We start from the raw sequence: 27,727 nt of genomic DNA on the forward strand, positions 1-27,727 counted from the left end.
TGCTGCTGACATTTTAACTTTTTTTGTTATTAATCGAAATTTCAGTTGTAAAATTTTTCAAAAAAACGACATCCATATATAAATTTTTCAATAAATTTATTGTTATACATGTCTCTGATAAAAAAAATATGTTTGGGTAACAAAAAAAAAGGGTTTGGGTAAAAGTTATAGCATTTACAAACTATGGTACAAAAATGTGAATTTCTGCTTTTTTGAAGCAGCTCTGACTTTCTGAGCACCTGTCATGTTTCCTGAGGTTCTACGATGCCCAGACAGTAGAAAAACCCCACAAATGACCCAATTTCGAAAGTAGACACCCTAAGGTATTCGCTGATGGGCATAGTGAGTTCATAGAACTTTTTATTTTTTGTTACAAGTTAGCAGAAAATGATGATTTTTTTTTTTCTTACAAAGTCTCATATTCCACTAACTTGTGACAAAAAATAAAAACTTCCATAAACTCACTATGCCCATCATGAAATACCTTGGGGTGTCTTCATTCCAAAATGGGGTCACTTGTTGGGTAGTTAAACTGCCCTGGCATTTTAGGGGCCAAAATGCGTGCAAAGTAGTTTGCAATCAAAATCTGTAAAAAATGGCCTGTGAAATCCGAAAGGTGCTCTTTGGAATGTGGGCCCCTTTCCCCACCTAGGCTGCAAAAAAGTGTCACACATGTGGTATTGCCGTACTCAGGAGAAGTTGGGGAATGTGTTTTTGGGTGTCATTTTACATATACCCATGCTGGGTGCGATAAATATCTTGGTCAAGTGCCAACTTTGTATAAAAAAATGGGAAAAGTTATCTTTTGCTGAGGTATTTCTCTCACCCAGCATGGGTATATGTAAAATGACACCACAAAACATATTCCCCAACTTCTCCTGAGTACGGCGATACCACATGTGTGACACTTTTTTGCAGCCTAGGTGGGCAAAGGGGCCCACATTCCAAAGAGCACCTTTCGGATTTCACCAGTCATTTTTTGCAGATTTTGATTTCAAACTACTTTGCACGCATTTGGGCCCCTAAAATGCCAGGGCAGTATAACTACCCACAAGTGACCCCATTTTGGAAAGAAGACACCCTAAGGTATTTCGTGATGGGCATAGTGAGTTCATGGAAGTTTTTATTTTTTGTCACAAGTTAGTGGAATATGAGACTTTGTAAGAAAAAAAAAATCATAATTTTCCGCTAACTTGTGACAAAAAATAAAAAGTTCTAGGAACTCGCCATGCCGCTCACGGAATACCTTGGGATGTCTTCTTTCCAAAATGGGGTCACTTGTGGGGTAGTTATACTGCCCTAGCATTTTAGGGGCCCAAATGCGTGCAAAGTAGTTTGCAATCAAAATCTGTTAAAAATGGCCTGTGAAATCCGAAAGGTGCTCTTTGGAATGTGGGCTCCTTTGCCCACCTAGGCGGCAAAAAAGTGTCACACGTGTGGTATCACCGTACTCAGGAGAAGTTGGGGAATGTGTTTTGGAGTGTCATTTTACATATACCCATGCTGGGTGAGAGAAATATCTTGGTCAAATGCCACCTTTGTATAAAAAAATGGGAAAAGTTGTCTTTTGCCGAGATATTTCTCTCACCCAGCATGGGTATATGTAAAATGACACCCCAAAACACATTCTTCAACTTCTCCTGAGTACGGCGATACCACACGTGTGACACTTTTTTGCAGCCTAGGTGGGCAAAGGGGCCCACATTCCAAAGAGCACCTTTCGGATTTCACCAGTCATTTTTTGCAGATTTTGATTTCAAACTACTTTGCACGCATTTGGGCCCCTAAAATGCCAGGGCAGTATAACTACCCACAAGTGACCCCATTTTGGAAAGAAGACACCCTAAGGTATTTCGTGATGGGCATAGTGAGTTCATGGAAGTTTTTATTTTTTGTCACAAGTTAGTGGAATATGAGACTTTGTAAGAAAAAAAAAATCATCATTTTCCGCTAACTTGTGACAAAAAATAAAAAATTCTAGGAACTCGCCATGCCGCTCACGGAATACCTTGGGATGTCTTCTTTCCAAAATGGGGTCACTTGTGGGGTAGTTATACTGCCCTAGCATTTTAGGGGCCCAAATGCGTGCAAAGTAGTTTGCAATCAAAATCTGTTAAAAATGGCCTGTGAAATCCGAAAGGTGCTCTTTGGAATGTGGGCTCCTTTGCCCACCTAGGCGGCAAAAAAGTGTCACACGTGTGGTATCACCGTACTCAGGAGAAGTTGGGGAATGTGTTTTGGAGTGTCATTTTACATATACCCATGCTGGGTGAGAGAAATATCTTGGTCAAATGCCACCTTTGAATAAAAAAATGGGAAAAGTTGTCTTTTGCCGAGATATTTCTCTCACCCAGCATGGGTATATGTAAAATGACACCCCAAAACACATTCCCCAACTTCTCCTGAGTACGGCGATACCACACGTGTGAAACTTTTTTGCCACCTAGGTGGGCAAAGGGGCCCACATTCCAAAGAGCACATTTCGGATTTCACAGGCCATTTTTTTACAGATTTTGATTGCAAACTACTTTGCACGCATTTGGGCCCCTAAAATGCCAGGGCAGTATAGCTACCCCACAAGTGACCCCATTTTGGAAAGAAGACACCCCAAGGTATTCCGTGAGGGGCATGGCGAGTTCCTAGAATTTTTTTTTGGTCACAAGTTAGTGGTATATGAGACTTTGTAATAAAAAAAATAAATCATCATTTTCCGCTAACTTGTGACAAAAAATAAAAAAATTGCAGGAACTCGCCATGCCCCTCACAGAATACCTTGGGGTGTCTTCTTTCCAAAATGGGGTCACTTGTGGGGTAGTTATACTGCCCTGACATTTTAGGGGCCCATATGCGTGAGAAGTAGTTTGAAATCAAAATCTGTAAAAAATGCCCTGTGAAATCCGAAAGGTGCTCTTTGGAATGTGGGCCCATTTTCCCACCTAGGCTGCAAAAAAGTGTCACACATGTGGTATCGCCGTACTCAGGAGAAGTTGGGGAATGTGTTTTGGGGTGTCATTTTACATATATCCATGCTGGGTGAGCGAAATATCTCGGCAAAAGACAACTTTTCCCATTTTTTTATACAAAGGTGGTATTTGACCAAGATATTTCTCTCACCCAGCATGGGTATATGTAAAATGACACCCCAAAACACATTCCCCAACTTCTCCTGAGTACGGCGATACCACATGTGTGACACTTTTTTGCAGCCTAGATGCGCAAAGGTGCCCAAATTTCTTTTAGGAGGGCATTTTTAGACATTTGGATCTGTCTTCCCACTGCTCCCCAGGTAGTCAGGGCAACCGACCGGCTCCAGGGTCTGATCTTTTCCCTCATAGATCCGAAATTTGTGGGTATAGCCTGTGGCCCTTTCACAGAGCTTATACAATTTGACCTCATACCGGGCGCGCTTGCTTGGGATGTATTGTTTGAAGCCAAGGCGCCCGGTAAAATGTATTAGGGACTCGTCTAAGCAGATGTTTTGCTCAGGGGTATACAAATCTGCAAATTTCTGGTTGAAGTGGTCTATGAGGGGCCGAATTTTGTGGAGCCGGTCAAAAACTGGATGGCCTCTGGGACGGGAGGTGGTGTTGTCGCTAAAGTGCAGGAAACGCAGGATGGTCTTAAATCGTGTCCTGGACATAGCAGCAGAGAACATGGGCATGTGAAGAATTGGGTTCGTGGACCAATATGACCGCAATTCATGCTTTTTGGTTAGACCCATGTTGAGGAGAAGGCCCAGAAAAATTTTAATTTCGGAAACTTGGACTGGTTTCCACCGGAAAGGCTGGGCATAAAAGCTTCCCGGGTTGGCGGATATAAATTGAGTGGCATACCGATTTGTTTCTGCCACAACTAAGTCCAAGAGCTCCGCAGTCAAGAACCGCTCAAGAAATCCCAGGGCCAAACCGATCTGAGCTGTCTCAACCCGAACTCCAGACTGGGCGGTGAAAGGGGGAACTACAGGTGCGGCTGAAGTTGGGAACTGCCAATCAGGGTTTGCCAGCACCTCAGGGATTCTAGGGGCTCTATGGACCTGTCTGTGTGGTGGCTGCGACAGGGTAACTACTGCACGTGCCACCGTACCAGCTTCAACTGCCCTTCTGGTGCTCGCCACTTCACCATGTTGTACGGCAGTGCTGGTACTAGGTCCAGGATGGGCTTCGCTGCTGGTGTATGCCTCACCACGTAATCCGACAGTCCGAACTTTGAGTCAGAGTGCCACTGCTTTCTACAGGTTCATATTCTGACCCGCTAGATTCATCAGATGAGGGTTCCCATTCCTCATCCGACTGGGTCAGAAGCCTGTAGGCCTCTTCAGAAGAATACCCCCTGTTTGACATTTGGGCTACTAAATTTAGGGGTATTCCCTGAGACTACCCAAGAAAAAAAACAAGCCTGTCTTACAAATGGAAGGCTAGCAAAGTACCGGAGGCTGCTGCGGTTGATAAAAAATATCAAAACGGATTTTTTTATCGCCGCAGCGCTTGTAAAGTGATTGTGCAGTGATCAAAAAAAAAAATTTGGGTCACTGCGGCGGGGCGGGCGTGGGTGAACGCACGTGTGGGCGACCGATCAGGCCTGATCGGGAAAACACTGCGTTTTGGGTGGAGGGCGAACTAAGGTGACACTAATACTATTATAGATCTGACTGTGATCAGTTTCGATCCCTTACAGATACTGTAAAAGTACAAAAGCTGATTAGCGATACGCTAATCAGCGAATAAGTGACTGCGGTGCGGTGGGCTTGGCGCTAAACGATCGCTAAACTACCTAACCAAGGGATCTAAACTAACCCTAAAACCTAACAGTCAATACCAGTGAGAAAAAAAAATTGACAGTTTGCATTGATCACTTTTTTCCCTTTCACTAGTGATTGACAGGGGCAAGAAGGGGTGATCAAGGGGTTAATTGGGGTGCAGGGGGGTGATCTGGGGCTAAGTGTGTGGTGTTTGGTGCTACTCACTGTGATGCCTGCTCCTCTGCTGAGACCAACCGACCAAAAGGACCATCAGAGGAGCAGGGAAGCCATTTAACACATTATATTTACAAATATAATGTGTTAGATGGCTTCTGAATGGAGATTTAAAAAATCGCCAGCCTGCCAGCCACGATCATTGGCTGGCAGGCTGGTGACGATATTGTGCGCGGGCCGGCTCAGACTGAAATCTCGCGTCTCGCGAGATGACGCACGAATATGTCCAGGAGGAATGAATCAACCGCCTCCAGGACGCATCCATGCGTTACGCGGTCCAGAGGAGGTTAAAGATGCTGAGGCGTTTCAGTGAGCACAAAGCACAGTGCCATACATTAAATAGCAGGCCCCCTGCAGCTCCCCTAGAATGACTGGAGCGGCCGGTCACACACGCACACAACGTTCCATGTGTGACTGGCCATTGAGATGCATCATAGGGTCTCAATTCCGGAAAGAATGCTTCCGTTTTGTCCCCATTAATTGTCAATTGGGACAAAACATAACTAAACAGAACATTATGCTCCAAAATGCCTTCCATTCCGTTCTCATACCAGAAAGCAAACCGCAGCATGCTGGGGTTTGCTTTCCGTCCTGAGATGCGGAGCAAAACAGATCTGTCATGACCCACAATCCAAGTCAACGGGGACGTATGAGTTTTATCCATTGACTGTCAGTGGAGTTTATGACGGACCCGTCTTGGCAATGTTACAGATAATACAACCAGATCCGTTCATAACGGATGCAGATGGTTGCCTTATCATTAACGGAAGCGTTTTTGCTGAACCCTGCCGGATCCAGCAAAAACGCTAGTGTGAAAGTAGCCTTAGTCAATTTGTAAAGTGCGCCAGATTTATTAATGACGTGCCAGCGACATTTTTGCACAAAAAAAGGTGTAATATAAGCCATCCCTGGGCTGGCTAAAATGGGTTTTCTAGTTTTCATCTACATCCTTAAAAAAATTGATTTATGAAGTCAGCTATATGTTTGTAATGTATTTCTTTTATCTTAGTTGCTCCTACCTTCCGTTCTAGGCTGTGGTAATATGATCATGTCCATGCAGCTTCTCTTATTTCCATGGGAGTGTCAAAGCAGCAACAGTGATAGGGGCAGTGATAGGGGAGTGTCTATGTAACTAGCTGGTGGGAGGAGCTATAAACTAGCAGGGTGTTGTTAGGGACAGTGATAGGGCAGGGTCTATGTAACTAGCTAGTGGGAGGATCTATAAACTAGCAGGGCGTTGTTAGGGGCAGTGATAGGGGAGTGTCTATGTAACTAGCTGGTGGGAGGAGCTATAAACTAGCAGGGCATTGTTAGGGGTATTGATCGGGGAGTGTCTCTGTAACTAGCTGGTGGGAGGAGCTATAAACTAGCAGGGCGTTGTTATGGGCAGTGATAGGGCAGTGTCTATGTAACTAGCTGGTGGAAGGAGCTATAAACTAGCAGGTCATTGTTAGGGGCAGTGATAGGGCAGTGTCTTTGTAACTAGCTGGGTGGCGGGAGCTATAAACTAGCAGGGCGTTGTTAGGGGCAGTGTCTAGGTAACTAGCTGGTAAGAGGAGCTATAAACTAGCAGGGCGTTGTTAGGGGCAGTGATAGGGAAGTATCTATGTAACTAGCTGGGTAGGAGGAGCTATAAACTAGCAGGGCGTTGTTAGGGGCAGTGATAGGGCAGTGTCTATGTAACTAGCTGGTGGAAGGAGCTATAAACTAGCAGGGCATTGTTAGGGGCAGTGTCTAGGTAACTAGCTGGTGGGAAGAGATATAAACTAGCAGGGCATTGTTAGGGGCAGTGTCTAGGTAACTAGCTGGTGGGAAGAGATATAAACTAGCAGGGCATTGTTAGGGGCAGTGTCTAGGTAACTAGCTGGTGGAAGGAGCTATAAACTAGCAGGGCGTTGTTAGGGGCAGTGATAGAACAGTGTCTTGGTAACTAGCTGGTGGGAGGAGCTATAAACTAGCAGGGCGTTGTTAGGGGCAGTGATAGGGGAGTGTCTATGTAACAAGCTTGTGGGAGGAGCTATAAACTAGCTGGGCATTGTTAGGGGCAGTGATAGGGGAGTGTCTATGTAACTAGCTGGGTGAGAGGAGCTATAAACTAGCAGGGGGCGTTGTTAGGGGTATTGATAGGGAAGTGTCTATGTAACAAGCTGGTGGGAGGAGCTATAAACTAGCTGGGCATTGTTAGGGGCAGTGATAGGCGAGTGTCTATGTAACTAGCTGGGTGGGGGGAGCTAAGAACCAGCTGAGCATTGTTAGGGGCAATGATAGGTGAGTTTTATATATTCTTCAGATATATAAATGAAAAAAGGAAATTAAAACAAGGAATAACTAAATTAAAAACAAAGGACGGAAGGTATGTAGAAGAGAATAAAGGGCTAGCCGACTGCCTTAACGAATACTTCTGTTCAGTTTTTACAAAAGAAAAAGAAGGAGAAGGACCTCCACTAGAAAGGATGACTAATAAATCGTTTGATGCATGTGTCTTTACAGAGGAAGATGTTCTAAGTTTGCTGTCTAAAGTGAAGACAAATAAGTCACAGGGGCCTGATGAGATACACCCAAAATTATTAAAAGAGCTTAGTGGTGAGCTGGCAAAACCGTTAACAGATTTATTTAACCAATCATTAGTAACAGGAGTCGTCCCGGAAGATTGGAAATTGGCAAATGTCATGCCCATTCACAAGAAAGGTAGTAGGGAGGAATCGAGCAACTATAGACCAGTGAGTCTGACATCAATAGTAGGCAAATTAATGGAAACCCTATTAAAGGATAGGATTGTGGAACATCTAAAATCCCATGGATTGCAAGATGAAAAACAGCATGGGTTTACTTCAGGGAGATCATGTCAAACAAATCTTATAGATTTTTTTGACTGGGTGACTAAAATAATAGATGGTGGAGGTGCAGTAGACATCGCTTATCTGGATTTTAGTAAGGCTTTTGACACTGTCCCACATAGAAGACTTATCAATAAACTGCAGTCATTGAGCATGAACTCCAATATTGTTGAGTGGATTAGGCAGTGGCTGAGGGACAGACAACAGAGGGTTGTAGTCAATGGAGAACATTCAAAACAAGGTCATGTTACCAGTGGGATTCCACAGGGATCTGTACTGGGACCAATTTTGTTTAATATCTTCATAAGTGATATTGCAAAAGGCCTCGATGGTAAGGTTTGTCTTTTTGCTGATGACACAAAGATATGTAACAGGGTTGATGTTCCTGGAGGGAAACGCCAAATGGAAAAGGACTTAGGAAAACTAGAAGAATGGTCAGAACTCTGGCAACTGAAATTTAATGTGGATAAGTGCAAGATAATGCACCTGGGGCGTAAAAACCCAAGGGCAGAATATAGAATATTCGACACAGTCCTGACCTCAGTATCTGAGGAAAGGGATTTAGGAGTAATTATTTCAGAAGACTTAAAGGTGGGAAGACAATGTAATAAAGCAGCACGAAATGCAAGCAGAATGCTTGGATGTATAGGGAGAGGTATAAGCAGTAGAAAGAGTGAAGTGCTTATGCCGCTGTACAGAACACTGGTGAGACCTCACTTGGAGTATTGTGCGCAGTACTGGAGGCCATATCTCCAGAAGGATATAGATACTCTAGAGAGAGTTCAGAGAAGAGCTACTAAACTAGTACATGGATTGCAGGATAAAACTTACCAGGAAAGGTTAAAAGACCTTAATATGTATAGCTTGGAAGAAAGAAGAGACCGAGGGGATATGATAGAAACTTTTAAATACATAAAGGGAATCAACTCGGTAAAGGAGGAGAGCATATTTAAAAGAAGAAAAACTACCACAAGAGGACACAGTTTTAAATTAGAGGGGCAAAGGTTTAAAAGTAATATAAGGAAGTATTACTTTACTGAGAGGGTAGTGGATGCATGGAATAGCCTTCCTGCAGAAGTGGTAGCTGCAAATACAGTGAAGGAGTTTAAGCATGCATGGGATAGGCATAAGGCCATCCTTCATATAAGATAGGGCCGGGGCTATTCATAGGATTCAGATATATTGGGCAGACTAGATGGGCCAAATGGTTCTTATCTGCCGACACATTCTATGTTTCTATGGTTGGGAGGAGCTATAAACTAGCTGGGTGTTGTTAGGGGCAGTGATAGGGAAGTGTCTATGTAACTAGCTGTACAAAGTAAGCAACTACATGAGCATATCTGTTAATAACTACTAGCAAGGTGTGATGATTCTGTCACACGACATGCACTAGTTATTTTTGGTGCATCTTGTGACACTATGTCGTCTAGGTTTGTACTTTTTAACCTGTTTCCGACCTCCCCATGTAAATTTACATTAGTGGTCGGGCATTTAAAAATGGTGTCCACTGGCAAGCGTCATGATAATAACGTTGATTGCATACATTCAATCCCTCAGATGCCGTGGTCAAATGTCACCATGGCATCTGGGAAGTTAAAGACCGGGAGTGCGCATTCCCCGCTGTGTACCGCCCCTCCCCTGTAAAAGATCAGCGGAGCCGGATGTAGTGTGCGGCAGCCTCTGTATTCAAGAGGGATACAGGGCTGCCGCATATTAGTTTCCATGGAGCCGCTACCTGTGGCAGGGCTCCATAGGAACTTAGTGTAATTCTCATAAACTCCAATGATAATGCATTGGAGTTTATGAGAAACAAAATATAATGAATGCTTCTTATAGTTCCTTAAGTTAACCATAAAAAAGTGTGAAAATAAAGAAAAAAGTTTAAAAAATATATAAAAATTAAAATTGCCCCCTTTCCTCAAAATTAAAATAAAAAAACAAATAATTAAAAAAAATTAACATCATGGACATAGACGTGTGTGAATATGCCGTTTATCCCAGATAGCAAACGGCAAAGTGGCTGATTCGCTGTTTTCAGTGCTTCACCTTCCACAATTTTTTTTAATAAAAACTGATTGTGACAAAACCAACCTCGCCACTGGGTGGTGGAGAAACCTGGCTACCAGCCTCTTGCCTCAGGATTATGGCCCATACTAACTTTGAAGAAGAAGACCGGCCGCACAGCTTGAATCTGTGGAACTGTTTTGGGCAGGAAAGCTATGCTTGCGGCCGGCCAAATGTGACTTCCATGGAATTCGGGAACCCCTGCTTGAATCTGGGTGATTTTTGGATATGTTGTTCACCGAGATCAGAGCTATCCATGGATGTATACATTATGGGGATATGTGTGGTTTTGAGGTGTTTTCTGTGTTTTGGGAAAAATGTGTGGTTTTTGTCTGTGAGTGATTAAGTTAGCCCATTATGTTGGTAATTGTATTTTGTTGATTGCGTCAAAGACAATGCCAGTGTGTTTGTTAATTGCATCACAGACAATGCCATTGTGTTTGTTGAATAGATAAGTTGTTCTGATCTGAGGTCTGATAAAGATTGGGGGGTCTGATGAAGATTAAGTGGCGGATTTGGGGGTCAGATAAAGATTGAGGCTCTGATCTGAGGTCTGATGAAGATTGCGGGATATTTACAAGGCTATTTATAAGAATCAGGTAACCGTCCTATCAGTGGCGTACATAGAGAAGTAAGGGCCCCGTAGCAAGGATCAGACCGCCCCCCCCCCCCCCCACAGGACAGATGGGTTTCCGCCTAAATGCCTTCCAATCACCTTTGAGCCATTTTCCCACTGCCTTATTTACTAAAAGTTGTAGAGTCCTGACCAAGTGTTCACCTCCAGTAGATGATCCCAACTAAGACCGGGACCCCTCTTGCTCTGGGCCACATAGCAGTCGCATGGTCTGCCGCTATGGTAGTTACGCCCTGCGTCCTATGACTGTCATCAGTCCTGCACGTGGGTCCTAGAACACTTACATTTTTACAGGTACTAACATATCCTCCATACTATGTTATCTGTGCAGATGGGACCTCTAATTGTTTCACTAGTTGAGGTTAACACATCTAATTAGTTGTTAGTAACCATTTATCCAGTATCAGGTTAAAAATAATTCAAATACTTACAGTCTTTCTTTTTTAAGTGATTCATTTCCTTTAGAACTACTAAGCCAATTCAATGCAACACCTATGGCCAGATCATAATGAGCCTAAAAATAAAATACATTTGCATATGAATGAACATATAAATACTGAGTAAACAATAAACTCTGCGCTGGTGTCAATATACACAATGCTAAATTAAAGGGGTTAGCCAAAATAACAAAAAAAATAGATTTTTCTTCCTGGAACAACTCCACTCTAATCTATGTGCTCTGTCTGGTATTGCCACTCAGCTTCCTTCAAGTGAACGTTGCTGGACTACAATACCAGACATAGTCCATAGTCAAGAGTGGCTGTACGTAGTGTATATGTACTATAGCCTTACTAAGCGAATAAACCGTAATATGTGTCCCAGGAGAGACTTTGTTTTTTCCAGTTATTTTTTCTCTCTCTCTCATTAAATCCATAATAGAAGACTATAGCCTTACTATATTGAAAATAGGGTTGTTTAATGCTTAGAAACCTAAAACATTACTGATTAATTTATAGAAACCAGCAATATGTATTAGCTTTCTACAGATAAAAAAAAACATTCTCAATATGATGACTTTTGTTAAGGGTTAAATGAGTGAGAAAAAAAAATATCTAAAGAAAAAAATATCTAAAGGAAAAAAATCTGAATGTGTCTCTCAAGATTCAAGGGCTGACCACTTACCTCCAGGACTGTGTTTTTTCTATACTTAGAAATCTAACACATTTTACTCATGATAGGTAATCAATATTAGCGTTTCTTCCCTTCATACAGCTTATCGAACCCCCACCAATCAGCAGTATCAATTTTAAAAACTGGGAAAACCCTTTTAATAGCAGAAACAGAAAACACTATTACATTGTACATATCAATTAAAGAATTAAAGTGTTAAAATCAAGTCTATTGCTGTGTTAGGTATATGTGATGTAGATTTGTTACCAGATCATCTAAAGATGAGGACTCCCTTCTTCCTTTTGGGTCAAATTCCTTCTCTCGAAGAGTAGTGCTAACATAGTCTCCACTAAAAAACAAACAAACAAGCAAGCAAAGAACATTTATATCTGGATATATTCAATCACTAAAGTAATGCAATAGGCAAGAAAGAAACACTGGTGATTGTTCTATGACAAAATGCTTGAAGATTTGAAGTGCTACAGGTGGATTCCATGCCGGTCTGTGTGGTGACAACAAACAGTGAGGGGGCAGGGAATTACACAGATTTTACAAGCCCCATAGCAAAGCTTAGTACACGTGCACATGTGCGTAAAACACTTCCAGACAATGTGGGGGAAGAAATTTGACTTCTATGTTGGAAGAAATGGAACCAATGCTTCATATGGCGCTCATTCTCCACACCATATTTCTCAATGCTTTTACACCACACAATGACTAGCAATAAAATAATAACCATATGATATCAACATAATAATAAAATCTTTAAAATCCTGTCCCTTATAGGGAACCTGTCACCTAGATTTTGAGTATAGAGCTGAGGATATGGGTTGCTAGATGGCCGCTAGCACATCTGCAATACCCAGTCCCCATAGTTCTGTGTGCTTTTATTGTGTAAAAAAATAACTATTTGATACATATGAAAATTAACCTGAGATGAGTCCTGTCCCTGACTAATCTCAGGAACAGGCCTCATCTCAGGTTAATTTGCATATGTATCAAATCGTTTTTTTACACAATAAAAGCACACAGAGATATGGGGACTGGGTATTGTGGATGTGCTAGTGGCCATCTTGCAACCCATATCCTCAGCACTATGCCCAAAATCCTGGTGACATGTTCCCTTTAATACCATTAACATCAAAGAGAACAAAGTCCGACTTACAGAAGCTTTTCTATCTCTCGCCTCAAAAGTTTTCTTTCCATTATAGATCACACTGTCACGATCACAATATTCATGAAAGGTCCCAGCCCTGTAAGTGAGGGGCTGAAATTAGTATTTGTGCAATGGTAATAAGAAAGTTTGTGATATTTAATGTAAAAATAGAGGGTCTCATTTATCAAACTGGTGTAAAGTAGAACTGGCTTAGTTGCCCATAGCAACCAATCAGATTCCAGCTTTCAGGTCAGGTGGGCGGGATGACGTGAACACAGCACGTCTCGCTCTCCCACGCCGGCCTCTTCCCCTCAGGCTCCCGGCTTATCCATCAGCTGATTAGCCGATGTTGCACAGCTGACGCTGAAGCATTGATGCGCTGAGCGGCGTCTCTGTGCTGGATATGGCTCCTGGATCCTGGTTCACCTTACTTTGCTGCTCATCGGTGCTTGGGTGCTGGACGCGCTGTACGGGACCCTCCGCTGCTCTTCTTGTGCTGTCGGCTCTCCCTCCTGCTTGTGCTTGACTTCAGCTGCTTCGCTGCTCCGGGGACCTCCTTTCTCCTTTCCTCGCTGGCTGGCCCTTGTCTCTTGTCTTCTCCCTGCTTTGGATCCGGTGACCACGCTGCTCTGCCTGCGGCTTCTCCTTTCCTGTCTCCCGGCAACCTGGACTGCTGGCCATTCCTGGACACGTGAGAACACAGCCTTGGTTGACCTTGTTTTTGTATAGCGCTGGTTTCTGTGTTGCCGAGTTGCTGGGAGGACGCATATTCTGTGCCCTGCCTCTTTCCGCTTTCCCTTTGCGGTGCCAGGCGGGGGGGGGGGGGAGGAAGCGGTTAAAAGGGGGAGAATAAGGCGAGAGAGAAGCTATAAGGAGGAAAAAGAAAGAAGCAGTGAGGTGTGAAATTAACAGGGACAAAAGGAAGGAAGAAAAAAGAGAGAAAAAAGGAAAAAAAAAAAGGGGGGGATATAAAGAAACTGGAAAATTAATAAAAAAGGGAGAGAACCAGCCGGAAAAAAAAAAAAAAGGGAAGAGAATGGCCCCAAAGCGACGATCAGTGGACTCCTCGGCAACTAAATTGGGGTCTAAAACACCAGAAAACAAGATTGATAAGTTTTTGAAATCACCCTTCCCTATTGAAAAAAATCCATCTAAAATTAAACCCTCTGCTAATGTGAAGAAAAATGCTAAAACGCCCCAGTTTGAGGAACCCTCTGAGGACGGATCAATGGAGGCAGATCAGGAGACTGTAGAGGAGGGTTGCCCTATACAAACGCGAACAGAATATGATCCATTGGTATTAGATAAGATCCTCTCTGCCGTGGAAAACAACGGCTCCCTGGTACAGGGGATGTCCACTCAATTGGGCTCAGTGCAGAGTGATATCACCCTAATCAGGGAAGATTTAGCAAAGATCCGTGACCGAGTTCTCAATGTGGAAAAAACTGTTGTTATACTGCAAACCGATATAGCCACATTAAAATCTCAAACTTTGCTTCTCGCCTCAGAAAACCAAGTGCTACAACACAGGCTGGAGGACCTTGAGAATAAGTCAAGGCGGAACAATGTTCGTATAATTGGTTTCCCAGAAGGGGCTGAAGGCCGGCAGTTAGAGGAGCAACTCAAAGATGTCATCACACACAATCTAGGCAGCGAGAATTTTTCTTCTATGTTTCAAATAGAAAGAGCTCATCGAATACCAGGAGGAAAACCTATTCCAGGGAGGCCGCCGCGCACAATTTTAATGAAACTTTTATTGTCCGTTGATAGGGATATGATATTAAGAAGAGCTAGAGAATGTACTCCCATTGAATATCAGGGCTCTAGGTTGCTCTTTTTTCCTGACTTTGCTCGTCAGACTCAGGAAAAGAGACGCAATTTTATAGAGATAAAGAAGCGCCTGGCGCTAAAGGATATTAAATATTCTTTACAGTACCCAGCGAAATTAAGAGTGATCTACAATGGGACTTCCTTGTTTTTTGAAACACCACAACAAGCGTCAGACTGGATCGATCAAATAGGCATTTGAAATTGCGTAATGTTATGTTTGAAGGGATGCTGGGGGGTGGGGCTTGGCTGAGGGAGAGTGGCCAGGGGTTAGAGGTTCGCTGAGCAGTTCGGGCGGATCAATGGAGAGGGGGTTGGGAGGGTGGGGGGGGCTGGGAACACACCTTGCAGGCTGTTTTTTTTTTTTTTTTTTTTTTTTTTCTTTTTCTTTTTTCTTCTTGTTTTTGATTGATGTCTATTAGAATTATATCTTGGAATGTTAGAGGGCTTGGGGAAAGGGTTAAAAGGCAAGCTATTATGGATGCAGTAAAAAGATACCTTCCAGCAATTATATGTATAGTAGAAACTCACCTTACTAAAGAAACCCTGCGCCGTCTGACAACGGGATGGCACTCCCAGTCTTACCACTCCACATTTAGTGGATCCTCTAGGGGCGTTTCAGTCCTGATTCATAATTCTGTAGACTTCATCCTTATAAAATCCTATATAGATGATCAGGGTAGATTCATTTTCCTACACGGCAAGCTGTATGGCCACAGTTACATTCTGGCTTTCTTTTATATACCACCTCCATTCTCAATGTACCCCCTGACTCAGCTATTGCTCTTTGCTGAAAATAGACCAGAATGCCGGTTAATCCTGATGGGAGACTTCAATGCGGTTATGGACCCCAACAAGGATAGATTTACTTTAGATGCAGATCGGGGGAGGAACCCCTGTAACTCCTTGTTGCCCCAGTTCTGTTTAGAGGTAGGAGTGGTAGATATATGGGAACATCTTGGCGGAGGAAAGAGAGTATACTCCTGCGTTAGCAGGGGGGGGAGAGCAATGTCTCGGATTGATCTAGCACTCACTAATGAGAGCAATTTGAGTAATATCAGCAAGATTCGATATGGAGTACGAACCGTTTCGGACCACTCACCCGTACTAATTGAGGTTTGCACTGGGGTGAATAAGGCCATAAGGGGGCTAGGATTCAAGTTGAACCCATATTGGCTTGCCGTTATGGAGAATCCTCAGCCTATTACATTATTGATATCCTCCTTTTGGGAGGTAAATTTTCCCTCTGCTAATATCAATGTAGTTTGGGATGCCTTGAAAGCGTATCTAAGAGGGGTCTTTATCAGTGAGATCGCTGCAGCAAGGAGAATATTTAGGTGTAAAGAGGAGGAACTGGTTAAGATCGCTGCCTCTACCAATGAGTGTTTTACCAGTCAACCCACGGAATATAACAGGGAAGAGATGCAGAAGGCTAGCTGTTGCTTGGAAAGGTATTTATTAGAGAAAGCAAATCATAGAGTATTCTTTAAGGGGCTTAAATATTTTTCGGAGTCTGGACGTCCTGGTAAGCTCCTAGCAAGAATAATTACTCAACAAGATAGGAAAAATCAATCCATCACTTTAATTCATAATTTAGAGGGGGAAACCATAACAAATTTAGAGGGGATTAGGGATACCTTCTTACAATATTTTGCTCAGATATATAGACCCTCTTCTGTTACGACACCCGAACTGGCGATGCGATTCCTGGAGAGGATTCCACTTTCTACCTTGAATGAAGCTCAGGTGGAATTTTTGGAGGAGGAGCTTTCCCTTTCTGAGTTAAAGGAGGCTCTGGGGTCTATCTCGGGGAGCTCATCGCCAGGATTGGATGGCCTCCCATATGAAGTTTACCGTAGGCATGGTGAGACGCTCCTCCCCCAGCTACTTGAGGTGTTTTCCCAGGCGATCCAGGGAGGGGGCTTACCATGCTCCATGATGGAGGCTCTTATTGTTCTAATTCCGAAAAAGGATAAAGACCCGGCAGAATTGAGCTCCTATAGACCAATTTCCTTATTAAATACCGATGTTAAGCTACTATCAAAAATTTTGGCTAGGAGGCTCTCGCGGGTTATATCCACTATTATCCATCCAGATCAAAATGGTTTTATGCCAAGAAGGGGCACCCATCATAACTTGCATAGGCTATTTATGAATATCCAGTCCCCGGGGAGTGGCGCCCGCTCCATCCTGTCGTTGGATGCTACTAAAGCCTTCGACAGGGTGGAGTGGACCTTTCTCTGGGAGGTGATGAAAAAAATGGGCTTTGGCCCAAGATTCTTGGCGATGGTACAGCTCCTATATAACTCTCCAGTTGCTAGGATAAGGATCAACGACATGATAACAGAGAGTTTTATATTAGGAAGAGGTACCCGTCAGGGCTGCCCTCTCTCCCCCCTGTTATTTAATATTTACATTGAACCCTTAGCGGCTAGTATTAGGCAGGATCCGAGGGTGGCTGGCTTTGGCACAATGGGGAATCACGATCGAGTATCACTTTATGCAGACGATATCTTGATTTTCATACATCAGACAGACACTACTCTTCCTTGCATAATGGACCTGGTTGGTCTCTTTTCCGGTCCTTCCGGTCTCGAGATCAACTGGGAGAAGACCGTTCTCCTCCCTATAGATGATCTGCGGGGCGAACGGTATAACCAGCTAACGATCTCAGATTCAATAAAGTACCTGGGGATAACAGTTTCTGCCAAACCACAGGAATATCTACAACTTAATTTGCTCCCTCTGTTGATAAAGCTGAGGGTTAAAATAAAGATATGGCAAAAAATTCTGTCGGCAAGAGCCGACAGAATTTCATTAATAAAAATGGTGGTGCTGCCCCAGGTTCTATATATCTTGCGCAACTCGCCTGTATGGATTGTAGATAAGTACTTTAGATTGATAGAGCGGATGCTCAATGATTTAGTATGGGGGAGGAAGCGTGTGAGACTGAAGGTACTCTATTTTTCTATGCCCTATAGTCGGGGAGGTCTTAACCTCCCCTACTTTAGGGGGTACTTTGTGGCCTCTCAACTCTGCCTGTTTAATGAATGGGAAAATAGCCAGTTCTGCAGCAGGGTGGTGAAAGACTCAGGCTTCGCAGATTTTTTTACAGTACTTGAGTCTGACTATTTATTAAATGCATTAAATGGGTATACACTCTTCTGCAGAATGGCCATAAAGTCTTGGCGAAATATAAGGAATTGGTGTGGAGCTGGGGCATCACTTATTTGTACTCCACTATGGCATAACCCAAAGCTCTTGAATTTAAATGACTTGAGCTGCAGCCAGTATTGGAGGACCAAGAATATTCAGTACCTGCATCAAGTGGTCAGTGGTGGACACATTTTGCCCCTTGCGGATTTAAAGCAAGGGGCAAATCTAGGTGAGGTGGCTTGGTATGCATATTTTCAATTAAGGTCAGCACTTTCTAGCACTGCGAATCGCTATCTTCTTATTATAGAAACTCCTGAATTTTTACATGATTTAATTTCTAAGAAAATTGTCACGAGAATTAAAGTATCTCACTGTTATAGACACTTAATGAAAAAGTTTTTTTCTGATGTTCTCTCACCAGGACAGAGAGCCTGGTCATCTTCGCTTTTAGCGACGGGCTCCCCAAACTGGGAGAATATAGGGGAAAGTTTAAAATTGGTTTTGCATAATTTTAATCACATTGTGGTACAATTTAATATTTTGCACAAAATATATGTGACACCTACATGGTTATATAGGAGAGGACTTAGAACCTCCTCTAACTGCCCACGCTGTGATAAATCCGAGGCAGATCATTTACATCTGTTCTGGGACTGTCCAATGGTGAGCAGGTACTGGAGATCGGTTCAAACCAATCTGGCTCGCAGACTCAACATTGTTGTTCCCTTCACTCCCAGGATATGGGTCCTGGGAGATCTATCGGAGGTTAATCACCAACCTACAAATGGTCGATTGTTGATTAAGGTGATGTTTCTGGCTAGGCTTCTTATTTCTAGAGTATGGTTTTGCTCCTCCGCTCCAGATTGTAATAATTGGCTGGGTTTGGTTGAGAAGGTGAAAAGCTACGAGAAGATCTTGTATAAACAACGAGGAGCATACTTAAAGTGGGATAAATTGTGGAAAGACTGGGATACGACCAATTAATTTAACTTTTTTTCTTTTTTTTTCTCTTTTTTTTTTTTTTTTTTTTTTTTTTTTTTTTTTTGTCTGCAAGGTGGCGGGTGGGGGGGGGGGTAAGGTGGGGGATTTTTTGGGGAAGATCCAATTGTCCGGCTTCTTTGTGTATGCAATGTATTAATGCAGAATGTGAAGCCATAATAGAGCATTGGAGCATCTTTAGAAATGCCGGGGGCTGGCAGGACTCACCGGCATTAGATACTGGTTAATTCTTGATCAACTTAAAATATTGACTAACATTCTGGTGAGGGTTCGGGGCTCGGGATTTTGGGGGGTCCGGGCATCGGGTGCGACCCGGGATGCAGCTTTTTCTCTTGGACGTGAGTTTTTACTACGGGCAGTGATTTGACACGGGTGTGGTTTGGGTCCCTCATTTGTTCCTTCTTAATGAACTGGAAGTTGATGCCGGGCTCTGCCCTCCTAATGAGACAGTGCTGGCTGGCTATTTTTCTTTTCTCTCCCCAAGTGCTGGGGATTGTTGAGTGACACTTTGATTTGTGTCCCCTCTCCATGAGATACCGTGGAGCACCCATGCGAGTTATGCTTAAACAAGCCATTAACATTTAATCTAACTATATGGGGATGAGGCAGGAAATCCTGGGAGTGGGTTTTATACCACTGGGATAGAAGACTGCTGGACCCCCCTCCCCTTCTCTTCGGTTTTACGGAAGGGTGCGATCAAAGATCGCTGTGAGCTTGCCCCACACGGGATAGGTGAGCACCAGAGATTCGCCCCACGGGTGTTGGTCCTGTCCGTGGTGCTTGCTTGCGTCTGAGGGAGGCCGTGGGGGGTGCGTGTTCGCTGCTCGGTGGGCCCCCCGGGTCTCGGGCCTATGCTCCCTCTCAGTGTGGAGATAATAATACTAAATAAGATCTCGTTTTTTATCTGTAATGCTAAACCCTTTGATGCCGGGCTGGTCCTGCTTTCCCCCCAGGCAGTGAGACCTTTATTTGATTTTAGTTAATATCTATATAATTATGGGTATTTGCATGAAATCATATTTAACTATGCTTTAAGGACTAGAACTGACGGACTTTTGGATTTTATAGCATTGTAAATGGTATATTGTTATGTATTTTTTTTGTATGAGAATTAAAAAAATAAAAGTTTATATAATAAAAAAAAAGATTCCAGCTTTAATTTTTCACAGTACCTTTGGAAAATTAAAGGTGGATTCTGATTGATTGCTATGGCCTACTAAGTCAGTTCTACTTTACAACAGTTTGATAAATCTCCTCCAAAGTGTATGAAATGCCTGTAAAAGGGATGGTGTCAAGCTGGACAGGATACAAGATACACAGAATACAACCAAACAAGTGTCTAGGCAAGAAGCTGGGGATGAAGGTCACCTCCTGACAAATCCCTACCAGCTCTCCCTAGACTTCTATGCCCACGTTCACACCCTGAAGATGGGAATGAACGTGTCCCCGTGCCTAGGCTGAAGATTGGAGGGGGCAGGCATCTCTCTAACAGCCTAGACAGACAATCACAAGAAAAACAAAACCAACTTATCTTGTATTGAGCAGGAACAGCAAATCCTTCCTTCCTTCCTTCTTCTGAGCAAGACAGAAGCTATAACCCCCACAAGACACTGGGAGTGGGTGTAATTTAAACTCATACCAACGACCCCACCCAGTGCACCTGAAGGGAGGCAGATACAGCTCAACTCCAAAACAATAACAAAAGGCTACACACATGCTTCTAACATGGCAGACCTCCGCACATAACCTGAGCAGGGCATGACAGATGGTTTACATCACTCCAGTCTATACCACTTCACGTCTCACGAATCTTTTCCTATGTCACAGGATGAGTTTGCCACTTGTTAATAGAATAGGCCAATACAATACTGATAACGAGTATTATGAAATAATAGTAATAATTATCTTTATATAACTTATGTGAACTGTATAACAAGTATTTTTCAATGAGCTGCAGCACAACAGGCATATAATGTAAAGGCAATCACCCTGATTTATCAAAACTGGAATCAGGAAAATGAAAAGTGAAATCCGATTGGTTGCTATGGGCAGCAAAGCCAGTTTTCCTTCACACCAGTTTTGATAAATCAGGGCCAATGATTTTTAATTTGGCACTCTCTTCTTATATGATACCTAATGATATATTTGACACACGCCTAGCAGACTTATTAAAGGGATTGTGTTACAAAAATATTCTACATTTTTCAAACTAGCAGCTGGATCTGAATACTTTTGTAATTGGATGTAATAAACATTTTTATATAGCCACTGGGTTATTCCACAAAATGTATCTATATAGCACCACCTGCTTTTTGTTCTATTCCTTATTCTCTGTCCCCCTTGCTGAGGTAGTCGCACATGCTCATTTCCATCTATCAACTGTTACCAGGCATAGCTACAGTTAAAAACGATCACAGTTAGGGCTCATTCACACGACGACCGTGGTTTTGTTCTGCATCAAAGAGGTATTTTTGGCAGTTCGGGTGCGGACCCGTTCACTTCAATGGGGCCGCAAAAGATGCAGACAGCACTCCATGTGCACATAGGCTGCATCTGTGTTTTGTGGATCCGTAATTTGCAAACCAGATAACACGGCACGGTCCTGTGAACAAGCCCTTACAAGGAGCTACAGCAAAAAGGACACACCCATCTGAGCTATGATAGGGAGAGAGCTGCAGCAGAAATGAGATGCCCCCTGAGCTGTGAGAGGGAGAGAGCTACTGCAGAAAGGACACACAACCTGAGCTGTGAGATGGAGAGAGCTACAGCAGAAAGGACACGTCACCTGGGCTTTGAAAGGGAGAAAGCTGCAGCAGAAAGAATGCTCTGCTTGAACTGCCAGCCTGAAGAGAATCTAGTAGAGCAATAACTATTCTCCATTCACCTCCTCCCCCCTCCCGACCTTGTTCTTCACAGCCCGATCCATCGACCCTTGGTATCCACCACACCCCAAGTACTCAGAAGCACTACAGATATCAGCTGGTGACTCGCTCATGCAACTTTCTATCTACTCCCCTATTGTTTTAAGATGGCTGGACAAATTTACAAATCAAGCCCTTTTACCTTTTGTGTCACATCTATCTCCTCATAGATTGTAAGCTATTGTGAGCAAGGCCCTCATTTGTTGCTGTGTAATGTGTGATTCTGTGTGTACATGAACCCCCTGCAGAATATGTTAGCGCTGTATATATAAGGATTATTTTTATTATCTCTGGATCCATGTCAAGTACAGGGCTGGTTCTCTCTTTACATAGTGACATAGTTGATACGGTTGAAAAAAAACGTAAGTCCATCAAGTTCAACCAAGGGATAGGTGGGGACGCGAATCCCAGAAGGAAGTGAGAATTAGATTTCTACACGTTTTCATAAGCATTAATGTTGTTTACTTTTAATAATACATCTAAACTCTTTTTAAAACTATCCACTGTTCCTGCTGTGACCATGTCCTGAGGAAGTCTATTCCACAGATTCTTTCAGTAAAGAAGCTTAGACGCTTCTGGAGACTGAGAAAAGAAAACTGTGCACAAGGTCTGGCTTCAAGCCTCGACCGGTTAATTCCCAAAATTAAAAATGCAAATGGACTGATCCCCTGAGTGGGACCAAAGGGATTAAAACTTAACATTTAATCAAAGATGCTTTAGAATAAGTGGCTCATAAAAAAGGACAATTACAAAACACAAATAGACAAGCCCGGGTGGGCCAAGGACAAAGGCATGGAAAAAATCGTTGGGTATAGAATGTGGGGCTGTCGGCAATTGCTTACCTTCTAAGCGCCACTTTTGAAGGTGAGCACAGCGCTCCATTACCCAGGACACGCCCTCCTAGGTCTCGTGAGGCCGGGTCGGCTCAAACACGTGAACTGCAGGCCTGCGTGCCGTGGAACGCAGCGTGAGGCGGCGCGTGCGCTCCAAGGCACGCCCATGAATCTGTAAAGGTGGTGTGTTCAGCGTAAGGGTCGGGCATGGAACGCAGCGCACGCCGCCGCCGCTAGGTGACACGCACGGCCATGGAGGGACAAGGGTTCAACAAACTGGGGGCGGGCTGGTTACCTTGGCAAACGGGACGCAGTGAGCAATGCCACGGGGAGTCAGCAGCTGCAGGGGAGACCAGCGGGTCAGCGGTCTCAAGTTTACAGCAAACAGATAATGCTGAGCTCACAGAGCTACATATGTACTGGTTAACACAGACAAGAGGCTAGGTTACAAAGATAATAGGACTGATGGTAGAGCTAAAAAAGATAAGGTATGACAAGAGCTAAATAAGTGGACAAGGGCGATCCACATGAACCACAGATAAAGGGGAGGGGAGCGCAGCTATGATCAGAAGATCACAAAAAACTGCTAAAATTAGGCTGTTCATTGAGGCCCAATGTAGTCATGGATTCAAGGTAATAGGATCCAGCGAGTTTCACGCTGCAGGATCGCCTGGTCCCAGTCCCCGCCCCCCCCCCCGACATGGAGGGAAGACTCTGTCAATGCCCATGACAGACACATGGGCAGTGCCATTGTGAAAGTTCTGGATGTGGTTTGCTACTGGTGTGTCCTTGCCCTTGGCTATGTTGTTAAGGTGCCAGCCCACCCGCCTGCGAAACTCGCGGATGGTTTTACCGACATATTCTTTGCCGCATTCGCAGGCAAGACGGTATATCACCCCACGGGTCCTGCAGTTAATGAAATGGTTAATGGTATAGACCTGCCCGGTGTTATTACTGCGGAAAGTCTTACCAGTTTGCAGGTGGCTGCAGGCGACGCAGCCACTGCATCTGTAACAGCCTTTGATATTCGACTGTAACCATGCAGAGCCGGAGGGTACAGGCGGTATGAACTCACTCAAAACCAATCGGAACTTTTTTTCCCCAGTCAGAAGAAGTGCCCCCTTGTCTTTTGAGGGCTTTTTACATGTGTCAGGGATATAATGCAAATGCTTTATATAAAAGAAAGGATCAAAGAAAAAAATTCAAAGGGAATTGATCCTCGAGGTGGACATATAAAACACCTCAAAAATAATTTGTTGTTAATTTAATTATATTGTGCAATCAGTAAAACAAGGTACAAGAGTCTATGCAAAAATATAAATGATTTAATATACAATAATTTAAAATACAAACAAAGCTTAATAGATGTGAAACTCAATAATATGCAATAACACACAGTGATATACAGTACCCAAAATTCGACTACCCGCATTCCATATCACCTCTCAAACATAAAAATGTAATAAAAGCATCTCGACAACAATTAGGAGATACACAATCAATAGTGATGAAGATAGATACAAACCCTTGCTCTGCTTAAACTATGACCAATCTTGGATATCATTATCATCGTTATAAATTATCAAGCCTGATATGACTATGGAATGAATATTCCAATCAGAGATTCCCTCTGTTATCAATATTAGACCTTTTAGACCTGCATCTTTATTGACCTGCATCTTTAAATATCAAGCTAATTAATTAAATCAATACTACACATAATAAAGTTATTCATTACCCGAGAGTGCAGTTGATATGCAGAGTCTAAGGGAAGTCAGCTCTAAGGTCCGTTCTGATCATTGGGATTTTTCTCCTGGGGTCTCTCCTTTCTTTCTTTGTTTCTCTGTGTTCCCTGTGTCTTCTATGACTCCCTGTTGCTGTTCTTCTTTCCCTTCATGTGTGTGTGGTTTATTATCACAAACTTATCAGTTAGACACACCTTCCTAAGTTGGAGTTTTCCAATCATTGTCGGTTAGGCGTGTACATATGATAATGACTGTGATGTCAGTGCATCACCCAGAATGTATTTCAGCTGTTGGTGCAATGTCGCCTATTCATATCTAGGCGGCACTATTGCATAAGCTACTAGCATCATTACTATTAAGGTTTAACTGTACAGATCTGATTTTTCTTACATTCTATACACATAATATATGGAATCCTAAATCAGAGCTAAAGGATTAATTTTGACACAAAAATCAATTAAGGCATAGACTTTATGGTACCATTTAGACTTTTTCCATACTCTCAAATTTATGTACTGATGAGAATATAATGGACCTTGTACTCTCACAGACATGTGTCTCCTCTGTTACTCCAATGGTTGAATGATTGTTAGTTAAAATAACACCATCTTCCCTGAACGAGGACTCAATAACACAGTCTACACTTAAAACTCTTTTCATCATGCTTTAGGACTGTATGCGTTCCTAGTGAGAAATATATAAGATAATAGATGCATTGACTTCCTTCATAATATCCAACAATATTAAATGATACATATGTCCTATTGATTATCTTATACTAAAAACTGAATGTTCATTGTACATATACATCACAGATTTTCTGCTTCATCAATAAGCATTAAACAATAAGGATAATTAGCACCAGATGCGTCTAGAAAATATCCTTATCTCAGTCATACATCTGTAAGGAGACAAGAATGACTCTTCTCAGACTGGTACATCTACAGAGAAAAAAAAATTCATGAACTGTGTCCTTTCCATGAACCTTTTTCGGCCTACTTTAAAATACATACATAATGGTGAATATAACACACATGGACTATTACATATCAAATCCACTATAATTAGGATATTTTGATATACATTTTCTACACCTATAAAAAGACACAACACATGGAACAATAATATATAATAATATATTTGTATAGGTTAATCATGTCCTCCCTTAAACATCTCTTCTCAAGACTAAATAAATTCCTATTTTTAAATCTTTCTTCATAACTAAGATCCTCCATGCACCTTATCAGTTTAGTCGCTCTCCTCTGTACTTTTTCCAGCTGCAGTGCGCCCTTTCTATTGACTGGTGCCCAGAACTGAACTGCATATTCCAGATTACGCCACAAGAACGCTTCGTAAAGTGGTAATATTACATCCCTGCACTGCGAGCCCATGCCTCGTTTAATGCATGACAATATCCTGGTGGCCTTAGAAGCAGCTGATTGGCATTGTATGCTGTTATTTAATCTACCATCTACAAGGAAAAAGGAAAATATATCCAGCTCACCCGTGATTCTCCTGTGGATAGGTGCACGGAACAGACCCCAGTCCTGATGAATATTCATGTACAGAAAAGAAGGATCCAGCACCAACTGTGAAAGATTTTCGGTCCGGTCTTTATTTCACCAAAAGGACATATACAAATTCAGTGACACCTTCTCCCACTCTCCCCCGATTTAAGCGTTTCGAACACTTCTGTTCTTAATCATAATCAAATGTGTCTGTTCCGCCATGAACTTAAATAGGCTCAACCCCCCTCCAACCTGGGGGGGAGGAGGGGGCTTGACCTAATTAATGGCGCATGAGACACCTGTTTAAACATATGCACCCATGATATATAAAATTCAGTAATCTATAAAACCATATGTAGACGGGTCTCAGCACTGATGGACATTAAATATACAGTTGTAACAACCAGACATCTGAGAAGCTCTGACAGATGCCTTTCAGAACCTCCTCCTTGAGCTTTCTTTGTTTTGGTTTTCAGTTCCTCATCTCGTTAGCCTCTCTCAGCTGTCTTGTAGTTGGACTGATTGCATCCCTTTAAATTCCTCCCCATAATGCATTAGTGTGCGGTTTATACAACTTCCTGGAGTGTGTGTGCATGCTGATCCTATTTCCCAGTCTTCTACAAGATAAGTGTTGTACATTCATTTGTTTTTTTATGTTTGCTGGATCCCAGGTGACCCTGACTCCCTCCGTGTCTAGTGTAGGGAGCCGGTGGTCGTGTCCCCTCACTATTGTAGGGTGTTCAGGTGTCATATAGTCGAGGTACGAGGATATGCGATCATCCACCATTGGGGTGTTCGCATAGGCTGAGCAGTCAGGGAGAGTGCCAGGTCTTATGCAGGGGTCTCCCTTTTGTTCCTTAGTTTTGGATCCAGTGAGTCATATATTCATTTTGCATTGTCTTGTTTCCTGTACAACTTCCGCGACATTATAAACCGCCAAAACCGTCTCAAGCATGGATCCGGTTTCACTTTTGACTGAACGCTTCCAGGGTCTTTCATTGGAGGTAGCTGATCTCCGTAAGACTCTTTCTCAGTTTCTAGTGACCGGTTCAGCTTGCGTTCATGGAGTTTGTTCTGAGCCTAAGATCTCGCTCCCGGATACGTTCTCCGGGGGTAGTGAGAATTTTGTGCGTTTCAGAGAGGCTTGCAAACTCCATTTTCGCCTTCTTCCCCATTCCTCTGGTGATGAGGAACGGAGGGTGGGGATCATTATATCGCTGCTCAGGGGTAACGCTCAGTCGTGGGCCTTTTCGCTGCCGGTGGGGGCACGGCCCCTCCGTTCAGTGGATGAATTCTTTTTAGCCCTGGGTCAGATATATGATGATCCGGATCGTGTTGCTTTGGCGAGTCTAGACTACGTCTGTTATGCCAGGGTAAACAATCCGCAGAGATATACTGCTCAGAATTTCGGAGATGGGCAGCTGATACTGGTTGGAATGATGCTGCACTCCGAAGTCAATTTTGCCATGGTCTTTCAGAGGGATTGAAAGATACATTTGCCTTTCATGAGAGGCCTATCTCCTTGGACTCTACTATGTCTCAGGCCGTTCGTATTGACAGGCGTCTTAGAGAGAGAGGAGAGATCTCTCCTTCCTGTCATACTCAGTCCCAGGACAGTGCAGCGGTCTCATTCTGTGCGCAGGGGTCTCAGTCGCTGTCAGCCCCTTCTGAGCAGGACCCCATGCAGCTGGGGTTGATTGCCTCTGACAATAGAAGATTCAGCCCGCATGGGAAGGTTTGTTTTTGTTGTGGAGGCATAAATCATTTGGCAAATGTTTGTCCCTCTAGGAGATTCAGGCAGTTTTCTGGGAGTAATAAAGAAACAAAAAGGAAAAAATATTTTAAAAATGTTCCATCTGTTACTATTGGCAGGGTTGAGGCGGAAATTGAAGGTTTTCCGTTTGCTTGTAGTTCCCGTTTTGTCCTGCCTTCCAGGGTGGCGCTAGAGATCAAGAACATTTTTTG

At 43.1% G+C, this 27,727-nt stretch overlaps 1 protein-coding gene across 1 annotated transcript in view; it reads right to left on the reverse strand.

The window, feature by feature from the left end:
• The window catches only part of C8H2orf80 (chromosome 8 C2orf80 homolog), a 159,740-nt gene that overhangs the window by 94,923 nt on the left and 37,090 nt on the right, over nucleotides 1-27,727 (reverse strand). The window contains exons 2-4 of the mRNA XM_044304482.1: nucleotides 12,783-12,870; nucleotides 11,885-11,966; nucleotides 10,939-11,021 (exon numbers count right to left, since the gene is read on the reverse strand). Coding sequence (XP_044160417.1) covers nucleotides 10,939-11,021; nucleotides 11,885-11,966; nucleotides 12,783-12,823 — 206 coding nt within the window. The 5' untranslated portion in view covers nucleotides 12,824-12,870. The remainder of the gene's footprint in view (nucleotides 1-10,938; nucleotides 11,022-11,884; nucleotides 11,967-12,782; nucleotides 12,871-27,727) is intronic.

Source organism: Bufo gargarizans, chromosome 8, assembly GCF_014858855.1.
Source record: "Bufo gargarizans isolate SCDJY-AF-19 chromosome 8, ASM1485885v1, whole genome shotgun sequence".
Classification (NCBI taxonomy): Eukaryota; Metazoa; Chordata; class Amphibia; order Anura; family Bufonidae; genus Bufo; species Bufo gargarizans.